Source organism: Notothenia rossii (genome assembly GCF_949606895.1).
Source record: "Notothenia rossii genome assembly, chromosome: 10".
NCBI lineage: Eukaryota > Metazoa > Chordata > Actinopteri > Perciformes > Nototheniidae > Notothenia > Notothenia rossii.
Genome location: NC_136908.1, coordinates 47104873 through 47127314, shown reverse-complemented (window position 1 = coordinate 47127314; position 22442 = coordinate 47104873). Strand labels below are relative to the sequence as shown.

The following is a 22442-nucleotide window of genomic DNA, read 5'->3' as shown; positions in this document are numbered from 1 at the left end:
CTCATTTTTCTCTCTCTGTAATGTCTGTAAATTGAATATGTAGCAGGTTAGCTTAGCATAAATACTGAAAACACCTACCCTGGCTCCATTCAAAAGTGATCAAATTTGCCTACCATTATCTTTAAAACTCACTAATTAACATCTAATATCTTGGTTGTTCTACGTAAAATAAAATAAAATGGATAATTCAATGTGGTGTTATGTGACAGACTATAGCTTTGCTCGGACCAGTTCCTTTCTAGACTATTCCAGAAAAAGTTATTGTTTTTGTACAAAAAAACAATACATTATACAGTATGTTACATGTTGATTAGTGAGCTTCAGAGTTGCTGATTGACTCATTTATTTAACTTGGGACAGTCCCAAGCTAGTTGTTTCCCCATTTTCCTATTGCTAAGCTAACCAGCTGCTAGCTTTAAGCTACAGAGACAAGTGTGGTGTCAATCTTCCCTAGTCTGCAAGGAGAGCACTTTTTTACCCAAAATGTCGCACTATTCCTTTAAAAGTGTTGAACCTAAAGGAGTGCAGGACAGACACCATACCATCAGAAAGTGATCTTCACAAGCTTGCATTTCTTCGAGATCATCGTGATGTAATTCATGATTTTGGAACAAAGAGTATTTTTCTGAAAATAATTTATCAGAAAGGAGAGTTGATGGAAAATCCTCTTCAGTCTTTCAAAATGTCACACCTTATTAATGTCATTTTCACTATTTTTTTTCATTCATCACTGAATGTGCGAGAGTGGCCCAGTCATCTGCCTCAGCAGTATTACTCAGTTGAGCTCACAGGACACTTTCCTGAGCGCAAGAAACAAAGGCCAGCTTGTTTCTATGGTTTCTCACATACTGGAGATCTCAGTGGAATTTTACATGGACCATACCAATGGGAATACTGCACCAGTGGATGTTCAACAAATACCAAATAGCGGTACGATGATGGAGGGAGCAACCTCAATGCTCCGTGACTAGATTTTGTCGCTCATTAGTGAAATGAGTCATTAAATAAAAGGTTTCACAGGGGGAAAAAGCCTTCTGAGAACATTGTTATAGCCCAGCACCTCCACCTTGAACATAATATACACACACACACATCCACACACACACACCCCAGCCCTCTTGTAGGTCAAAACAGGAAGCCCACCAAAAGGGCTTTGATAAACATGCACTCCTTTCTCCAGGTTCCTGATGCAGGGCTGCGTGTTTTTCTGCAGACAGATATTTGGAAAACTCCTGCCTTGTCCTTCACATGACACACTAACAGAGGAAAGTTTCCATTAACCATTTGACAACAGCTGAAGGTTGCGACTTTAGAGAAGAGGGACGACCGAAGGACCAGGAGGAAATTCATGGCAGAGTAAAACAAACTTTATGTGGATGTGAATTGTGCTGTCTGTAAACATCACAAGGAAAACCCTAGAGTTTACAGGTCACCACTCAGGCTATCAAAAAAGGTAATCTGTCCCTAATTAAATCCTAGAAAATGTTAAGTTAACCAACAGAAAACGGAAAATGCTAAGGAACCATGTGCGTTTTTTACATAACGCAGTACGCAACACACGTGTTATGACTCAGAGGAATTGAACCGCCTTGTTGAACCTTGTCAGTGTGTTCTGTAATTACATTGTAGGCCACGTTGTGTTCTTTTTAAACTGAAGTAGACCAAACTGACTTCCTGAATTGCAGTAAACCAGGTCAGTGCAAATGTGTTCAATCTATAAGACAACTGATGCGTTTGAATGGGCCATGAATTTTTTGTTCCCTTTGTGTGGGCCTTTTGAAGAAGAGTAGTCCTTGCCCAAACCACAAAGCCATCACATTATTAGTCATGCAGCTGATAAAACTCCAAGAGATGGTCACAGTTGCTTATAACCTTTAACGTATTTGGTAGAACACTGTTTAAAGCATTTTCTTCACCCTGTCATCTTGTCATCCAAAGAAATTGGTGGTTTGTCATTTCAACCTACAAAGTAAACAGAGTTGTTTTGTTTCTTTTGTCTCATATTGACACAAGTTCCCTCTTTCTGGTCTCTCATCAGCATGGAGAATCAAAGTTGAAACTGTCTCCGGCCTTTCCGTCACAGCAAAGTGACTGAGTTCTCCCCGGACAGGGTAATTGCAACAGTGGATTGAGGGGTAGGCACACACACACACACACACACACACACACACACACACACACACACACACACACACACACACACACACACACACACACACACACACACACATACACACACACACACACACACACACACACACACACACACACACACACACACACACACACACAGACACACACACACACACAGGTCATTACATTTACCACTAAGCATCTCCATAAGCCCAAGCAGGCATATCTGACATATCCATCTGCTATGGTAGGATCATGCTGGATCTGCTTCTCTCCCTCTCTCCCTCTCTCTTTCCAAATGGGGGTAAGGGGTTTACCAGTAATAATGATGATAGGGATATGACATGTAACCAAGCATGCCTAAGATTTCCCCCACATTTCCATCTCTACTGGAGCAACATGTCATATTGGTTTTCCTAAATATAATGAAAGAGACAGTTGAAATTCTTGAAATCCTTTAATCCTATAGGGATGACTGGTTCTTAATGGATTGTGTCTGGTGTTATAAACGTAATATTATGGATCATCCGTTTTTTCTCCATCATTGAATGCATCTGTTCAATTAGCTTGACAATCTTTGTTTTACATTTCAAATGCTACATTTTGTATATATACCAATGCTCATACACAGATTTATCTGACACAGATTGATCTTCTTGACAAAAGAATGTCAGGATATAGTCGAAAATATCCATCCCAGTTTCTCAAAAGCCATAGGTGACGTCTTTAGATTTCTTCCAAATCCAAAATATATTCAGTTTAGAATCATACTAAACAGAGAAAAGCAAAAAAACGTATATTTGAAGGGCAAAAAAAAGAATGTGCTGAAATTTTTTCATGAACTATTACGATTAGTTGGCAGCTTACTTGACATCACATTCGTTTTCTCCTTTCCCCTCTCTCTCTCTCCACTTGTTCTCTTCCTTATGGTAGGAAGGTCAGGGCTGTTGCCTCTTGCAGGGCGAGGTGTGTGTTTGTGTGCGTACGTGCATCACGAGTGTGTGCTCACATGTGCTCTAGGGTTCTTTTGCACCAAGAATCATAGTCTGCAAAGCTCCCTTCCTCTCTCCCTTCCCGTGCCTTATTTCCCTCCCAGGGGAAAAGCCCCCATGCGAAAGGGAAGAAATAGGGTGTAAAGGGCACCGAGTTCCCATTGGATCCTCTCCTCCATGCCCCATCTGTGCCCAGTCCATGCCACTCTGCTCTGGACGATCTGTGGTGGCTTGAGTAGGCAAACGCTTTTAATCTGCCCCTTCTCCTGCTCTCTGCACAGTCTGTGGGTTCATACAAAATCAGATGTGGCGCTGTAATTAAGTTGCCATTAATAGTTTTGCCTGTTCCCCGGTGGCAGTGCTCACACTTTGGGGGAAGATAAAGGCAGATTTATTGGGCTGATGGGCTCCACGCCTGACTGAACAGCTAAACACAGTGAAAACGATTCTTAATTACTGCCTTTGCCACTAATTCATCAAAAGTCACCTCTGCCAGCAGCAGGATAACTCGCCAACATTGTCAAGCTGCACATAAGCACACAAGTTTCTCTCTTGGGGGAACTGTTTTCCTCCTTGCTCCTGTTTCCTCCATGTTGTTGATAGTGCTACAGATGCGCTGCGAATAAAATTAGACTCTGTTGCTCCTTTGAAAAAGAAGAAAATAAAACAACATAGATTAGCTCCATGGCATAATGCCGAAACCCGCAAAATAAAGCAAAAGTCGAGACAACTTGAAAGGATATGGCGTTCCACTAAACTTGAAGAATCTCGTTTAATTTGGCATATTACTCTCAATGAATATAAGAAAGCACTGCGTAAAGCGAGAGCAGCATACTACTCTTCATTAATAGATGAGAATAAGATGCAAGATTTCTTTTCAGCACTGTAGCCAGGCTGACAGAGAGCCACAGCTCGACTGAGCCTTCTATTCCCATAGCACTCAGTAGTAATGATTTTATGTGCTTTTTTAACGATAAAATTGTTACTCTTAGAAACAAAATCAATGACCTCTTGCCTTTGACCAGTATAGTGTTATCAACAGCTCCCGGAAACGTAAGTTCTAATATTACACTAGATAGTAAACTAGAATGCTTTTCAGCCATAAACCTTGAACAATTAAATTCAATGATTCTCTCTTCTAAACCATCAACGTGTATCTTAGACCCGATTCCAACTAAGCTGTTAAAATAAGTTTTTCCGTTAATTAGCACTTCTTTATTAAATATTATGAATATGTCTTTATTATCAGGCTATGTTCCACAATCATTCAAAGTAGCAGTGATAAAACCGCTTCTTAAAAAGCACAACCTCGATCCAGAGGTTTTAGCCAACTATAGACCTATTTCTAATCTTCCGTTCCTCTCAAAGATTCTTGAGAAAGCAGTCGCAAAACAGCTGTGTGATTACTTAAAAAACTATGATTTATTTGAAGATTTTCAGTCTGGCTTTAGAACACAACATAGCACAGAGACAGCTCTGGTTAAAGTCACAAATGACATTCTAATAGCCTCTGACAAGGGACTTGTCTCTATTCTTGTCTTGCTCGATCTTAGTGCTGCATTTGATACTATCGACCATGATATCCTATTGCAAAGACTAGAGCACTTAGTTGGCATACAGGGAACTGCTTTAGGCTGGTTTAGGTCCTATCTATCTGAACGCTCTCAGTTTGTACATGTCAACGATGAATCTTCCATGCAAACCAAAGTTAGCCATGGAGTGCCACAGGGCTCAGTGCTTGGACCTATTTTGTTCACCCTATATATGCTTCCGTTAGGCAATATTATAAGGAATCATTCTGTAAACTTTCATTGTTATGCGGATGATACTCAACTATATTTATCAATCAAGCCTGATGAAATTAATCATCTAAATAAAATTCAAGACTGCCTCAAGGACTTAAAAACGTGGATGACCTTACATTTTTTGATGTTAAACACGACCAAAACTGAAGTTATTGTACTTGGCCCGAAGAATCTACGAAACAAATTATCTAAAGATATATTAACTATGGATGGCATTAATTTGGCCTCCAGTGAGACTGTAAGGAATCTTGGTGTTATATTTGATCAGGATTTATCCTTTAACACCCACATAAAATCAATTTCAAGGACCGCCTACTTCCATCTACGTAACATTGCAAAAATCAGGCATATCTTGCCTCAAAACGATGCAGAAAAACTAGTCCATGCATTTGTTACTTCAAGGCTGGATTATTGTAACTCCTTATTATCAGGGTGTACCAAGAAGTCAGTCAAGTCGCTTCAGCTGATTCAAAATGCTGCAGCTCGTGTACTAACCAGAGTTAGGAAAAGGGACCACATTACTCCTGTTCTGGCTGCCTTACACTGGCTCCCTATAGAACACAGGGTAGAATTTAAAATTCTTCTTCTCGCCTACAAAGCCCTTAATGGGCAGGCGCCATCTTACCTTAAAGAACTCATTATACCCTATTGTCCTACTAGGGCATTGCGTTCCAAGAATGCAGGGTTGTTGGTTATTCCTAGAGTCTCTAAAAGTACAATGGGAGCCAGAGCCTTTTCTTATCAAGCTCCACTTTTGTGGAATCAGCTTCCAGTTTGTGTTCGGACGGCAGACACCCTATCCGTTTTTAAGAGTGCGCTTAAGACCTTCCTTTTTGATAAAGCTTATAGTTAGGGCTGATTAGATTCAGCCCCTAGTTTTGCTGATATAGGCTTAGTTTGTCGGGGGACATCTTACTTCTTCCTTCTCTCTGTCTATACCTATGTACTCTCATGTTCCGATTAACCCAGCTTCCCCAAATGTCTTTCTTTTTGGTGTCTATATACGCCGGGATCCGGAGTCATGGATGATCCTGCGGTCCTGTGTCATGGATTGCGAGTCCTGGATCTTGAGTCGTGGCTGTGGTCCTGGATCATAAGTCCTGGATGGATATCCTCGTGGATTCATCTTCTTATTATACACACATGCATTTCCAAACATTTGGACTACCTATGTTGCAAATGTATTAACTTTTCAATTTACACACGGCATCTATTGCACGTCTGTCCGTCCTGGGACAGTGATCCCTCCTCTGTTGCTCTCCCTGAGGTTTCTCCCATTTTTCCCTTTAAACTGTGGGGTTTTCTCTGGAAGTTTTTCCTTGTACGATGTGAGGGTCTAAGGACAGAGGGTGTCGTATTGTCATACTGATATTCTGTACAAACTGTGAAGTCCACTGAGACAAATGTAACATTTGTGATATTGGGCTATATAAATAAACATTGATTGATTGATTGGCTTGCCATCTTTGTTTTTTGAGCCTAACACACAGAGTTAGTGTTTAAATCTGCAATATTTGTTGTCTTGTTTACCACTTTCATTCCTATTGGACTCTTAGGGCAATGTTTTCAACTGAGTCTAAATGTGGAATCTCAGGTGTTTTTCCTGCCTTGCCCGTAATTGAATCAAGTCTATTTATATGCCCTTCATTTATGACATATAAATATTCACTGGCCTGGAAGAAATATATTTTCCAGCTCCCCCGCTAGCCGAGCTAAATGTAAATACAGAAGATATCGGTGGAAAACAGACCATGGAAAACATGTCCTTCAGGGCAGTGGCACTACCCCCTCAACCCCGCTAACACCCTTCTAAGGCTCCTCTATGACTTCACACACAACTTTATATGCATACTATAACCATACACAGTCTCTTCCACTCACACTCCCTTATATTGGGCTGGGTGGGTCGCTGTCCTGACAAAGTCCAACCTCAATGGGCACTTGAGGTGAATTATTGTTTGCAAGTGGAAACTTGGCCAGATAATCTCAATGCTGCTGGCTCAGGGCTGAGTAAGACCACTGTCTCCTTCCCTGCACACACACACCCTGCGCCACACACACAGCTTTTGTTTTTTCATTTCTATTTCCAGTCCTCTACATTATTTGCTGACTCTTTTGCAAAAGCTCTGAACTGCTCCAATAATTATCTTCTTTTTCTTCTTCTGTTTCTCTCTGCAACTCTTTTCCCAACAACTCTGGCCTCTATCCTACAGACCATTCACCTCTCTGTGGCTGCCCTCAGCAGTGCCTGCAGTAAATTCCAGGGTAGTTGGAAACACAAACATGCACAAGCCTTGGGCGAGCAGCTCAGTCATGATAGACCCCTCCTTAACACCACCGCACCTCTCTCCGCTTTCCTCGCCGCACAAGGGGTCTTTGTGTGTGTGGCTGCTTCACAAGGTCTCACTTCAGATCTTCTCTAATGTTTAACCTGCATCATAGGCCTTTGCAGAGCAGGTATAAACATCTAGAGTCGTTTTGTGATGGAACCACAAGCGGACAGCTTTAAGTAGAGGTGTGAACACACCCAGGATGCATTTAACACTCATTAAGGTCCAATCACTCGTTCTTCATTTTGTATATGTAAATTTTGAGCAATTGAAAATGTACCTTAAAATAGTATACACATACCGCTGTGGGGCGTAGAAAAGTACTCCCATCCTGCAGGCAATAGTTTCTCATTAGTCACTGCACGTTTCTGTGATAATGATGGTTTATGTGAGAGTAGCATACCAATAATGAGAACCATTTTTCATGATGTCTTTTCCCAAAAGGTTATCTACATATTGAGCGAGGAAGTGAGATGCGATCAAGTGGCCACTGGAGGTGCATAAGGAGACACAATAATGCAGGGTGTTAACTGAAGCTGTCCCCTTGTGATTGCATCACAAAAGACGCATGCTAATACCACGTCTGAAGAGAGCCTATAGGTGTAATTCATGTGTTTAAGTCTCCAGTTGTTGTACCAGTCAGCAGAGTGTGAATGTTAATCATATAATTAATGATTCCTTCAGCACACATAAACCAATGTTTTGGACTCTGGCGGTTTGCAGGACAAATGTGATTACAGTAATTTTGGCAGACTAATGACGTGTTAGATAAGAAAGGTTTGTTATTACCATGATGGCATATATAAACTTTATTTCAATGATTTAGCTACTGTCCTGCTTCAATAGGTCTGAACTGTTTAATGTTACACTAAGCATATGACACATTCTGTTCAACAAATGCAAAGAATTGGCTAACAACAAGACATTTGATTAATTTGCAATCTGAAAATTCTCACACATCATCACCCCCCTATCAGCAGTCTTTCTCTGAAAGTATGCAAAACAATTTTTCCTCTTCCTCTTCAAAAGAAGGAAGCCCCCCCCCCCTTCTCCTCCACGTCTAACTCTTTGCCAAAGTGCTGAGCCAGTGGAAAATCCAACGTCCGTTCAAGAAACGAAGTGGTGTAGAAAGATGGGTTGACCAGAGGAAGCAATATTCATACAGTGTGTCCTCGCTGATAAGTCAAATAATGTGACATCTTCAGGTTCGTGTTTTCCACTTGCTGTGGCTCAAGAGGCACATGATTCTCCAATTGCACCACAGACATTTCCATCACACTCTAATGTTTATTTCAAATTTGTTTAGGAAATAACTGATAATCTCTCTGTAGCTCACGATTAATTTGTTTCCGTTCCCATTGGGTTTTCCATTGTTACTTGTGTAAATGTCTTAATCAGCTCACTGCAGCGTGCTATCTAAAACTGAGATAAGATGCAGAGTCCGCAACTAAGTTCCTCTCAGTTAGAACCGCAGACACGTTCATGCGGTGTCAGTTGCTAGACAGTTTTTCGGCTGAACCTGCAATTATTTGTCAAGCTATCTTGTCTTTTGGTGTGTGCCTACCCCAGTAATTAAAGTTCTATGTTGGGATGAACACACACACACATTCAGCACACACACACCACAGCGATCTTGTTTAATTCTCCAACACTTAAGCTTAACTTTTTATCCAGCCAATTATTTCTCTGTTAAAGCATGTTTTTGTTTTTAAACCTAAATGAATAATCTGTTTTGAGTGGATTTGATAAATGCAAAAGTTCACCTGAAGGCAACATCCTCTTTTTTGGGAGACTTTTGCCGTGAATCATCATTATGGCTTATTCAGACATCACGAAAAACACATTAGCATTCACACAGGCTAATGACACTTGACATTTACAGTAGTTCACAAGATGCTCCAAAGCATATGGTACATTTCCACTCAGAAACTGAGTAAACAGGAAGACTCAGACAACAGCTGTTGGCAAAAATGATTGTTCCCCCTAATTAAAAACTTGATAGCAATGCTTAATTTTTTGAGATTGCTGCTCTACACTCTTGGGCAGATAGGTCTTTTATAATTAATTTCCAGCAGTTCATAATGAACTCTGTGCCTTAATAAGTCAAACATACTGCATACAGCCCACATATTGTTGTGTGGATACAGCCAAAGGATCCTGTGTGTCGGGCTTCACCATCTTGATCACTCTTGCGGTCCCAGCATGTTTAAATGGATTGGAGCAGAGATTAAGTGGTTTCAACTGAACAAACAGGCTCTTATGACACAAGGCAGAATACCAATGAATTGCCTATCATATTAAGATAAACAATGAACACCACAAACATCAGCCGCTGACAGGAAGGAAAATGTTGTCATGGCAAGTGGTTTATTTCTGCAACAAGAATACACCACAATAAGGTCATACAAGACAATCACTTCTAGATAAATGGATTAATAGCTTGGTGCATCAAATAAAATAAAAAAAAGTGATGTCTTTTTCGGTTGAATAAGATGTATAGATGTTACATTTTCTGTCTTTTGTGCATTTGTTTACACACTGACTAATCCCTGCAGGGAAGAGCAACAGACTCATGAACAGCAAATGATAGAAAGGGAAATACGTGCATCAGTGTCAAGTTGGAGGGAGATCTGCTTAAGTTTGGCCAACCACAAAAAATCCTGCCTATCAGGAAGCCACCACAACTACTGGCAGAGCACTGGAAACATTGCAGACATTCAAATAGGTCTCATCACTACTTCCTGTTTGCCAGTCCCAGCTCAGCTGAGGCTTGTTACTTTTGGATGAATTAGAAATGAATCCACATTGAAGTGCTGCCGTGCAACAGCTCCAGGTTGAGGTTTGACAGCAGGAGATTGACTGACAGCAGAACGTGTGTTAAGGGTGTGGAGCAGCAAATGTGACCCTGGAGTGATTGCATCATCTCTCTGATGGCTGTTTTGCAGTCAAATTCCACTCTTCTCAATTTTTTCAACCACACCAAAAATGATACCATATTTCCAAATCTAGGGTTAAATGTGTAACATATTCTCTGTCAATTCAGGTTTGAAATGGGAGAACAGATGCAGACCTGTTGATTGATGCATCATATAAACGTTTATTTTTCCATCTGTGCAATTTGACGGATTGTTCCTCTTTCTGCTTTTAACTGAAGTAACCACGTTAAATCCCACCCAAAGCAAAACACCTAACTGTTGCACAATTCAATTTACGTACGTTTTTTTTCCTGCTTCTCTTCCTCTTTCTTTCCAAATCTTTTTTCTCCCCTTTGACGAACATCTGACTCGACAAGTTCTAAAACAACATTTTTATAATGTTAATTTGCACACAGTCATATATTGAACTCTCCCCCTGTTTACCAATCTAAAGAGGCAAATGATTCTGTGCCGTTAGAGCTGTTGTGTTAATGATAAATCCCATTATGTCAAGACAGCAAGTATATTACACTGAGGTTTGACCTCAACCACAGTTGTTTTCTGTTTATCATCTACCACCACTTGTGTCTTTTTGTTAACTACGGTCCAAAACGTGTCATAAAATCTAGGATAGAGCAATTTGTCTTAAGATAGTTTATTTCCCTTCTTTGGTTAAAGCAGAGTCAAGATGAAAAGGCTAATATGGTGGACATATTAAACATTCTTTACCTTGCACTTTTTTATTTATGTATTTAACCGGCTCCTGGGGCTAAGCAATTTAGACTGCTATACAGCATACGTTGAGATTTTTCATAAACCATAATTATGAAGCAGGTTATGTGATTTTGTCTGTCCAATATCAATATGCATACAAATCGTTATAAGGAAAAGGAAAGGTGTATTTCTGCTTGCATTCTAATGCAATTCAGTTCATTGCATAACACTGACAGTTGGCCCCAGTTTTGGGAAGTCTGCTTGCCAAGTGTGTCTTTCCTTCTGAACAGGACTAAAGAATCGCAAAGAATACAGGCATTGAGTTTGCAGAAGAAGAAAAAAAAGCGCTACGTCATGGAAAGAATGACGTCAGGTTTGATTAGGCGCCGAGGGAAGAGCCTTGTGCAGCCAAGGTGGAGTTTAGGCAGGCAGCAGGCAGAAAGGATGCTGCAGTGAGGTTTCGGTGGGTACTTTTTACCGACTGCATCATATGATGGGGGGTGGGGGGGGGGGGACTGTTGAATAATCCTGTTATTATAAAGCGAGACGGGAGCAAAGAGGGAGTTTGAAGGGATCATGACGTAACCGTTTCCATAGGCGACTGATATGCTGTCTAAGCCAATGGGGATCCACACGAGCGGTCCATACCCATCCTCCTTTTGACGTGCATCACATGTCCCCGGCGGTGTTGTGACAGAAAGGAACCAGGCGAGGCGAGAGGATTCCCGTCAGTTCACTTCCGCCTTCGTCAAAATCTATGGCAGAGAGACGGGACCGAGTTATTTTGGCTGGTTTTCTGTCCAGCAGCAGCAGTGTGTCAAAATTGCTTATTACATTTAAGAGTATAACATAATAGATGGTAACTTTGGAAGATAAATACATTTCATAAAAGAAATAAACAAGGTAAGCGATTTTGCCTAGACTTGTGACATAATACTATTTTATGACTAAACAATGTATTTCTGTATTATTTAGATACACATGATTATTGACAGTTAACCGAAACCGTTATATAGCAAATAACTGTCCGCAAGCGTTCCGGTCAAGTCGACGTGGGTTTTCCATGTGCTAAAACGGGTGGTTACTATCTTGAATGTTCAGTCTGGAAACTTTGGCTTGGTAGTGACAGCGCAGTGGGCGGGATTTTACCTCAGATCAGGGGAGAGAGTCTAGTCTTTGGTGAGACTGAGGGGGAGTTACAGAGAGAAAGGGACCTGGGGTGCTCTTCAGAGAACGGAGTGAGTATTTTTGGTTATATTCCTGTACTAGGGTGACAAAATACCGCAAGATAAAAGCTACTCTCAGGTGTTAGAAATATTAGAAAAGCCTGACCGGTTAAGTCATTTTTTTGTGTGCAATGACCAACGAGGGCCAGCCACCGGTGGTGTAGCTGCCTTGGTTAGTTAGCCTTGTACCAAGCTAACATCGTTAGCCAGCGGTTATATCTTGGAGATATACTGACATTGGGCGTCTCGTTTTCCAATCCAGGTACATAATCACCTAGGTGGCGGCCAGATTTGTCTTTATTATTTCTAGGTTATTCAGACCTATGTATTGCTCTGAATTAAGTTTTTACGACTTATCGAATATTTTAGAAGTATCCTTTGCGTATTTCACTCCTTTGCAATCAGCACAAGCTAATGCCTGTGAGCTAGTTGGCTAACATTATACGCCAGCCTGTTTTTTTTTTTTTTTAAACGTTGGACTCCACGCCACGGTTTGTCGTGGACAGCAGATTGACAGTTGGCCATTGAGGCTCATCATTTATAGACTGCAACTCAAAATGTGGACTCGTCTACTGTTACGAGGAGGCATTTCATTCTAAGCCAGAGTTTACAATGGGGTGCGTTTTAATGCAGGTCTTTCAGTCTATTTAACGTGATATGAACCCCCTTTAACAGGCAGGAAGATAATGCCATTGAGATAACGTCAGTAGGGTTAAAGATGTGAACCGACCAGTAACGGTCAATTTGGGGAGATATAGAGGCAGGGGCACCGTGTGGGCACGTTTTGGGTCATTTTGTCAGCTCACTGTCACAGGATATTGCATACAGCAAATGTCTAATTTGAAGGAAAATGTATAACGTCGTGTCGAATATCAAAGATATGTCGAATTTTGTTTCCTCTTGGGTATGTCATATCTCTTACCTTATCTATAATGTCACCGAACAAGCATAATGTCATAGTAGGAACATGCCCTTTCACAAGTGCAAGCTATAACGCTATTTAAAGAAGAAAAAAGACGTTAACTTGCACGGCAACTGCAATTCGTCCAAACCTTGAACGCAGCATGTCGCTTTAAATTACCATGTCCAGTTACCTTTTATAACGGTAATGTGTCTCGTATTCCCCACGTTTTCCATGTACTGCAGGTTTATTACGTATATTGACGTTACATTATTGACCTTTTTTTTAATGGGCAATGTAACATCGTTTTCACACTCCTGCACGTTTTCTAGTTGATGTGTAGCGCAGCCACTGAGCACCTTGTGGTGTATAGTTGAAGGGATCACTCCTTATCCAATTAAATAGCACCCGCTTTGCTGCAGCGCCAGCAGTCTTCCTGTGCTCGTGTAATGACTTGTGAGCCATGGAAAATAGTGTTGTAGTTTTTATCAAAATGCATTTGGACACATAATGTATTGTGAGCTGGAAGTGAATGAGACAAGGTTTTCCAGTAACTGTAGTTGTCATAGACCTATTACATAATGTCAGGCAAGCTTTTACATAGCCAAGCTTTATTGTCAGAATGCCTTGTTGGAAATAATTGCTTGGTCTAATGTCATTTGGTGGCATTTATTTTCATTTTGGAAAAATAATATATTGTCTCCTTTTTAAATTCTACAACATTAGAAAAATATTATCCAGGTTAAGCAATGAGTTATATTTGATTAAAACTGTCTAGCTCAGCATATAGCGATTGAAGATTTTGTTCAATGATTCACTTAAACCATCAGCAACCCAATCTGTCGCTGTGTCTGAGCCCTTTGAACTCAGACTGTTGCTGTCACTCAAGAATGCCAAAAATATCCTTTCTTACGCCTTGATATACCATGCTTTTTCATAATGGCTGACTGCTGAGTGCACTGCTCGCACTGAATGATATGAGGCAGAATTGTTAGACTTAATTGGAAAACTGTATATCAAAGGCAAGATCAGTTTAACCTCCTGGTTACGTTTGATAGTGTTTCCCTTACTTACATTTCCACCTGCTCATAAAGGTTAATTAGCCATCCTGCAGAGTATGAGATTTCTACTAATCTTACATTGTAGTTAGCTTCTAAAATGTGTGCTGTTGGCTTCTCTTGGCACAGGAGGTTTGAGCAATCACACAGCAATATTCACTGCGAAGTAATGCAGCACTTTGCTTCCAGGCAGTTCTCGCCTGACAAGTCTGTCCCTAACTCATCACGGATGAGTCTCCCTTTCAGCTGCTTGATATGTCTACTGAATTTATTGTCATGCTCTGCACTTCCTTCAATTACAAGCCTAAACAAATGAACTAATATTCAACAGCAACCATTCCTAACACTTGTCTTTTGCAACATTTGTCTCAGCCTTGTATAAATAATTATTATTGTTGAAAACAAGCCACTACGTCTCTAATCTAAGGTGACATTGACATGGTAAGCTTAATTTAGTCTTTTCTTTTTTTTTTACTAAGTAAAAGTTAAACGTATTTATGGTAGTATTTACTTATGATGAACTTTTGCTTATCTTTTTTTCTCTGTGTGGATTGTGAGTCCAAGGTTATTCCAGGCAGAGGTTTAAAGTAACATGGAGTTTGAATCATTCATTACTACTTATTCATTCAAATATGGCTTTACAAAGAAGTGAAAACTGTCTACACTGGTGTATGACTAAAATGAATGTGCAAACTAATTGAAAAACTCTGATACAGTATCCTAAAACAATTATAAGGCACACACTGCAACATATCATTAATTAGTCATCAAGGCAGCTTGAAGGTCTAACTATGCCTAAATGTAATAACTATGCTTGGACTCAGTCTCTCGGACATCTATGTTAGTTTCGAGCTTAGCTTCATGATTTGACATGCATGATGCCACTAATCATAGTTGTTATCATTTGTAGGTAGAATGGAAGATGTAGCTGTCCTATTAGTGTCAACTCTATACATGTGAAAACAACTTATTGTTGATTGGTATTAAAGTGTCCTCATTGACATATACAAATCCACATTACCAATGCTGTTGGACTTCTGAAACAGTGCTAACAGGCACAAGTGCACAAATGGGGATTAATGGCTATCATTAGGGGTGTGAATCACACATATTTATCACAATACAGTATTCAATTATTCTTTTGACAAAAGTACAATGTTTACTGATATCACAAAGTCGGCCATGATGTGATTATGATACGATCTCATTCAGGGGCCTGCAGTCGATATAAGACCGTATCATATGCCTTTTTGACACATACAAATGTATGATGAGCAAAGAAAATTAGATTTGACAATGTAATAACTAGCCTAGATATTTAAATAATACATTGTAAATCTTAGTTGGTCAAGTGACCTAGTCCTAGAGTGTGAATGAAGAGAGTTAGCGCAGTTAAATAAAGTAGTAAATCTCCACAACCCTGCTGGATGGTGCTGTATTTTGAATGAAGTCAGCCAAAAGAGCACGCTTCTTTCTCTTGTGGCCTGTCTGCTCTTTGTGTGTGTGACCCGGGCTGCACACCCTGTCTATTGGCTGAGGGTTACACACCCATGTGGGGCCCAAAGGCTTTTTGTTGATGCCCAGAAATGTCCCCATCACAGCAAAATAACAAGAAAAGAGAAAATACAGGTAGAAGGCTGCAGGGTTTCTGCAGATACACATGCCACCACCACACACTGCTAGTGGGTCATTGAGAGGAATAATGAGTTTTTAGGCATATTATACCTTTTAATGTCTTCATTGATTGGCACCAAGTGACAACAATCCTGTTCTAAAAAGGTCTATCTGATCTTTGAGATATTAGCTTTCTTGTATTCGGAGCACATTACTCAAGCATCTTTAGGAAAATCCAGCTGCAGATTTTTGTGTTGGACTGTATGGGGACCGTCGCAGGGGATAAATTGTTCTCTGCATCGACCTAGCCCTCTTTGGCTTTCAGAGTTCATTTACTTCTACGGCAGCCTGTAATATTGTGTTCATATATGTTTGTCTAGCACAAATTGCATTCCCTTCCCCAGGTCCTGGTGAAATGACTTTAACGCTCCACTCTACTGCGTCCTGAAATTGTAATGGTAAAGACAGCAAGGTCAGACTGTGGCAGCAAATGGCAAAGCGGCAGGACCTCAGGCCATTGAGCTGCTGTGTACAACCACATATAACAAAGAACACACAGAGCCTCTCATCTTCAAAGTGGCTCAATGAAAGGTGCTTCATTTTGGAATATTTTTCATCCTTTGGAGGGGAACGCCTACGACAAAATAAAACCATTCCTTCTGGTTTCTTTCCTCTAAAGGAAAAGTATTCTAATATTTTACAGTCACATTTTCAAGATGAATACAATATTGCCAATGCTAAAGCTTGTAATGGTACTCAAAATGATTTAAGGTAATTTTGGTCCTGCAAAAAAAAAACATGTTCTTTTTAATGGTGTTAAAGAAGTATGTCTGTCATTAATCACAGTTTTTAATAACAGGGTAGTCTTCCAGAACTCTATTCAGGGCTTTTAAATTGTTGTTCACCTCTACCAATTTACACAGGCATCATCTCAATGAGCAAGTGAAGGAAAACTGGAACACTATACACTTTGTGACATCTTACATGCTGTGATGTGGTTTTAAAACACTAAGTGGTTCATATTTGCCAGCTTTCACATCAGGGTTTTGTATAACACCTTATAGAAGAGACTCAGTCACCTTCATTCAAGTGTGCAGGGATTGAATAAGGTCTTGATTTGATCTTGTTTTGACAGACCCCTTTCATGGAGTTTTCTTCCCAGCGTCATTATGAGCACTCTGGAGCACTCTGGAGCAACCAAACATATAGTATTTATTTATTTCCTGTTATGATGTAAGGAGACAAAATCCTGCCCCAGTTTCAGACTAGCATATGTGTCACCTGCATGGTTTTAGTGATGTGTGTTTAAAACAGAAAATAAAATCAATAATTGCGCCTTATATGTAAAGGAAAAAGATTATGGTTAATTATTATTTTCGATGACATACATACATTAAGAAGGGCTGAAGTGTGTTGACGGTGACACCTCTACCTCTGACAGTGTTTGAGGGCCATGTAGAGGGTCCAGTCTGTAGACTGAAGTAGCGTTCTCATCTGCCAGCCATGTAGCACAAGGAGGGCTGGATGTCTCTGCTTTGTACCCTCCACATTTACATGGCCTGACCCAGTTCAGTAACGGCTAGCAGTAGGGGGAGGGGGCAGTCTGGGCGAGGCTAAAAATACCACCCCTCGCATTAGGCAGCTCCATTGCAGAGGGATCCCTAGAATTGCAATCCTCGACTTGCATCGAGTTTTTGGCACATAGAGGTGCACAAACTGCCAGAGGGTTTCCTTAGCGTGGAAACAAAGTATATTTCTTAGATTCCCACCACAGTTGTCCGATGCACTTGTTTCCACTTGCCATAGCCTTCTGGGCGGGGGATCTAGTGTGCATCTAATGTGCGATATCGCAGCTGTAAATAGCCTGGGTGGAGAACAGACTTGTCTTTCAAGACTCTGAAACCCCTCTGTATTCATGCTGAACTGTGGTTTTGCTGCTGTGGTGTGGAAAGGGTTAACCTTAGACTCTGTCATTCAACCATACCATGCCAGCTGTTGGCTTGGAGATCCAATCACAATGATTTTCCACTGTTGTGACATGTGACCTGCTCCGCAACCCGAAACTGTCGCAGCGCAGCAAATGTTGGCACTTCTTTCATCTCGGCGTTGTTGCTGCTCGCGGGGTTAGGGGGTGTGAATGTGCAAGAGGACTCATGCAGTTTAACATGAAGACAGAGAAATGGAGAATGCAGGGAATTGCATTCATTGCCATAGGCTGCACAAGTGTTACCCAAGCAAGTAAAATATTCCTACTATTTTAAGATGAGTCGTTCAGAGATCATTTGCACTCTTAAAAAACCACATTGCACGTTATTGCAAGATGACATGCAGATTAGTCCTGACCCCTGACATTCACTTTTCCTTTTGTTGTAATTAGTGAAAAGGACTACTGTTAGGCTAAAAGAGCTCAAAGGCTTGGTAACAAAACAACTCTTGTTCTCAGATGTGAAAGGGTGTTAGGATGTGTAAACAGTGAATTAGCAAAACGCCAAATTCACTACACGAGGGCAAGTCATTGTTTCCAAATTCATTATTCAGTGTCATATTCTAAAATGACAATAACAGTAGCATTAACCATTAACACGCTATTGTAATTCCCTGGCATATCCGTCTAATCCCCAAGAAATACCTTTTTATATCAGAACAGTGGTGTGAAAAAAAATAATAATACATGACGTAGATGTCAATTTATAAGGCAAGATGTCAACATGCGTTGAAGACCACTATCGGTACAAAAGTATTTTATTTTCAAAATGAAGATTTCTACGATCTCTCCCACCTCAGTAATGCACCCGGCCCTGCAATTATGCTGAGTAATAAATAATAAATTCTGTCCTGTTTTCCATGGCAGATGGCTCCAAATAGAATCTCAACATGTGACAGAATAGTTTCCAAGAATCTCAATGGAATAAGCTGCAAGCATTCATTTGTTCAGTGAGCAATAATAAAGGCTACATTTTCTCTCGTGCTGCATCTTTGCTCCCGTTCTGGTATATTTGGGGTTAGGGAAGTTATTTTGGAGTTTTATGTTTAAATCCTGTTTGACTTAAAGGCAGATAAAAGGGGTTCTCTGAAACATGTTTTGGTTGATGTTGTACCTATAATTGAAGAAAAAAAACAAAAACCCTCCCCTTCTGAAATAACTGCTGCATATTTTGAAGACAATGAAAAACGTTGTACACTCTTTCTTTCAAATTATAAATCAAGATCATGTTTTTAAATCTTTGAATACTACTTTGGAAAAACATATGCGATTATTTTTGACTGATATTGCAGTAGCAATATCATTTGTACTATTAGAGGTAATGATCATTTTTGAAACATTATCCACATTTTCATTGAAAATGTTCTCTTTTTTTGGGGCATAAAATTAGGATTCTTTTAATTAAGTCTATAGAATACCGTTTGTAGGCCGGGACTTTTCTTCAGCACCACAATACTTGCACAATACTATTCAGATATTTACATATCTTTTCTTTACAAAATATTGCGCTTATTGCAATTTGGATATTGCCACAGCCCATATTGCGATCTCGACACCATTTTGATTTATATTGCAGTCGTAGCTGTATGTTTGAAGTTCTGTTTCCTTGCTGCGCCAAGACAAATTCCTATCACCTTGTTGGACATGAATGAATCAGCCTCATTGTGTAAGGCTGATTAAAGCTGAATGGACAGCCGCCTCTCATTAGAATGGACTCTCCCATGTACAGCAGCATGGAGCTCCCTGATGCCACAGATAGTCCTAATTAGATGAAACGGAAGGCTTGTCCTGAGGTAATCACTGCTCACTACGTTACCCCACCAGTTACACTGCAGGGGGGCAGGTAGCTCTGGATTATTTATTTGTTCAATGTCAGACGGACTGGGTGTTGTTTGACATGGCTGGGTGCTGTGATACAATCTTCTGGGTAATTATTGAAAGGATTTGACTGTAAGGCTTCACCTAACTGGGGGTACTAGAGGAGGAGATTGCTGTTTTTTATTACGCTGAAGGGCCATGTAGAGTTATCGTAATTTTGTACTCGGTATTTAAAAGTAAGTTGACTATGCTCTCTCACTTTCTCATAGGTGTGAGAGTGAGAAAGAAGTTTGGAAAACATTATAAATACAATATATAAACAACACATACAAACCTAACAGTAAAAGAATAAAGTTGGTGAGAAGGTTATAAATTACAATATATATGTTTTTTGAACTACACCCAGAATTAAGTTAGTTTCAATTCCATTTCAGCATGTGTGTAATTTGTCCCTATGTAGCTCAGTATTATTTACTGCCCCTACATTATGTCAGTCAAATAATTAGGTGTCCTTTTAGACAGACACAGGGTGTTAAAAAGTAGATCATAAGTGAGTCAATTGAAATCCAACAAAGACCAGAAACAAGTGAAATGCCGCTTCTGAAGCCCCTTTAATGTGAAAGACAGCTGCAAGAAGTGTTGAATTTGTATTAACAGTAGGTACGGTAGGTTTCGGTCCTTGATTTTGCTTCGTTGAGAGGGTAAATAAGTCCCATGACAATTTCACTTGGAGAAAAATGTTGCTTCCAAACACTGCTACTGTGCTCGCTCCATTTCCAGCCACGCCCCCGTCTAACAGTACAGAAAGCGGTGAGATGCATCTCCTTAAGAATCAATAATCCGAATCGGAACCGGATTTCGGTACCCACCCCCACCCCTAATGCTAATCCTCCTCTCAGCTCACATACTGAAACCAGAGTGCACATTACTTGACATGAGTTTTGTCAAGATGACAAAAATTATTATTACAACTCAAGCACAGCTAATCAAAATCTCTTGGCGATAGCTACAGGCAGTTTTGCAATTTACTTTGCTACTTGTCTCAGCGACCAAGTGGTTTTGTCTAAGGGTTTCAATGTTTGCTCTTACGCAGCAATACAATGCTTTGAGTGTCTCCTGTACTGGTGTACTGCAGCCATGTGATGACAGCAAGTGTAAAAAACAGATATGGTAACATACATATCATTTTGATCATGCTACATTAAAAATAGGTCACTAAAGAAAATACAACAATAATATCCTCATTGAGGTAATAATAGTCATATGTTGATAAAAAGAGTGAAACTACATTAAAATGTGTGACGATATGACTGAATAACAAATCCAACATTGCTGGCATGCTTACTTAGTTTACTCTGTAATGATAAAGACAGTGTCATAAAACATGATAATGTTCCTAAACATTTTGTGCAAATATGTCACTTGTCAGTGCGATATTAATAAATGTATGTGGATCCCTGCTGTACATGTGAAAAAACACCCGGTAGTGTTACTTATCTTTTTTTATCTTTGCTCTTCTCTTTTCAGATCTGCATGCATGGTGATCATCTCCTCTGTGGGTGATCCAGTCACCATGAGAGACTAGGAACTCAGCTCTCCTAGGGAAATGGCTTGTTTTGTAATATCCCTGCCCTGCCTGCCGTATGACTCCAGCTGCCTCTGAAGGTCCCGTCAGCTGTTTATGGGAACTACCACTGTGTTCGCTCCCTTGAGGATTTAAGCTTTTCCAGGACAACACTTTCTTTTTTTTCCACCCCTAACGTCGAGCCGGGGCAGCAACGCTTTGCAACAGAGTGAAGAGGCGGCGAGACAATGGCGAACAACTCGTACAGCGGCGTGAAGAACTCCATGATGGAGGCCAACCACGATGGAGAGTTTGGCTGCTCGCTCAAAGACCTGCGCGCCCTCATGGAACTGAGAGGCGCAGAGGCCATAGGCAAAATTGAGGAATCTTATGAAGATGTTCAAGGACTCTGCAACCGGTTAAAAACATCACCTATAGATGGTAGAGTAATGTTTCCACTACATTCAACATAATTACATTTAATTAGATTAAATACAATATGTTTTCTCAACAGTGCTAGTAGAACGTTGCTGTTGGAATGCTAATGTGGTGTACACATAGTTTAGTTGGTGTGTCATTGGCCATATCATCCACATTGGGGATGACTTGACATCACTTCCTTGGAAAACTTATATGCCAGACAGGTGGCTGTGCCGGCTGGCTCTGACCTGGGCCAGTCCTGCTCTATTTCAAGGCCTGTGGATATGTCCCTCACACCCTCCCTCTCTCCCTTTTCACCTCTGTGTCTGTGCGTGTGTGTCTGGGTGTCTCTGTGTGCTTCAGACAGAGCAGCTGTCTGCCTGGGCTCAGCACCAGGCTGCAGGTACATGTGGCGGACAAAATGGGAGGCTTTAAGGCCGGGTAGTAATGACTTGAACGTGGTAGGGAAGGAGTTAGTTTATCTAATGAATGTCTCTTCGGTGTAACTTGTGTATTTCGTCTTCATCAGGACCCCAATGGTGGTTGAAAGCTCCTTTGCCCCTTTTCTCTCAGTTTGTCTCTATAGAGCGGCCGCCTAATCGCCAGTATGACCTTGACTGAACTTATGGGAGGGGATTTTCAGTTTGATCCCAGATTAAAGCGGCACCGCATATTCACTGTAGCAGAAACAGTGCTCTGTTGCAGTGTCTCACAGCAAGCAAAGAATGTCCTGGGCATCAACAGCCCAAAAGGAAAGCAATACATTCCATGCTATAATGCATTTCTCAATCAAGAATCGCTACCTCACTATTTCATTCTTGACCTTTCATTTATTGTCAAAATGGTGTAAAGCCACACCATGCTTTCGCCGCTTTCATTGTCTGTTATACAGGCCAGTAGGCCATTGTACGAGCTGAGCAGAAATAGCTGAATAGGAATTTGCCTGTTAGGAAAGAATGAGTTGTTCA

At 40.5% G+C, this 22442-nt stretch overlaps 1 protein-coding gene and 1 long non-coding RNA gene across 6 annotated transcripts in view; both read left to right on the top strand.

Moving 5' to 3' along the window:
• The window catches only part of LOC307022884, a 79458-nt gene extending 75429 nt beyond the window's left edge, over nucleotides 1–4029 (top strand). The window contains exon 4 of the long non-coding RNA XR_013803510.1: nucleotides 2039–4029. This is a non-coding gene — a long non-coding RNA (uncharacterized lncRNA). The remainder of the gene's footprint in view (nucleotides 1–2038) is intronic.
• Nucleotides 4030–12002: 7973 nt separating this feature from the next.
• Nucleotides 12003–22442, top strand: part of atp2b1a (ATPase plasma membrane Ca2+ transporting 1a) — a 38692-nt gene continuing 28252 nt past the window's right edge. For all 5 annotated transcript variants that reach the window (XR_013803236.1, XM_079654115.1, XM_079654114.1 and 2 more), the window contains exons 1-2: nucleotides 12003–12127; nucleotides 21018–21495. Coding sequence is in view for 4 of the 5 variants with exons in the window: in XM_079654115.1 (XP_079510241.1) it covers nucleotides 21303–21495 (193 nt within the window). In the remaining variant the exon portion in view is untranslated. The remainder of the gene's footprint in view (nucleotides 12128–21017; nucleotides 21496–22442) is intronic.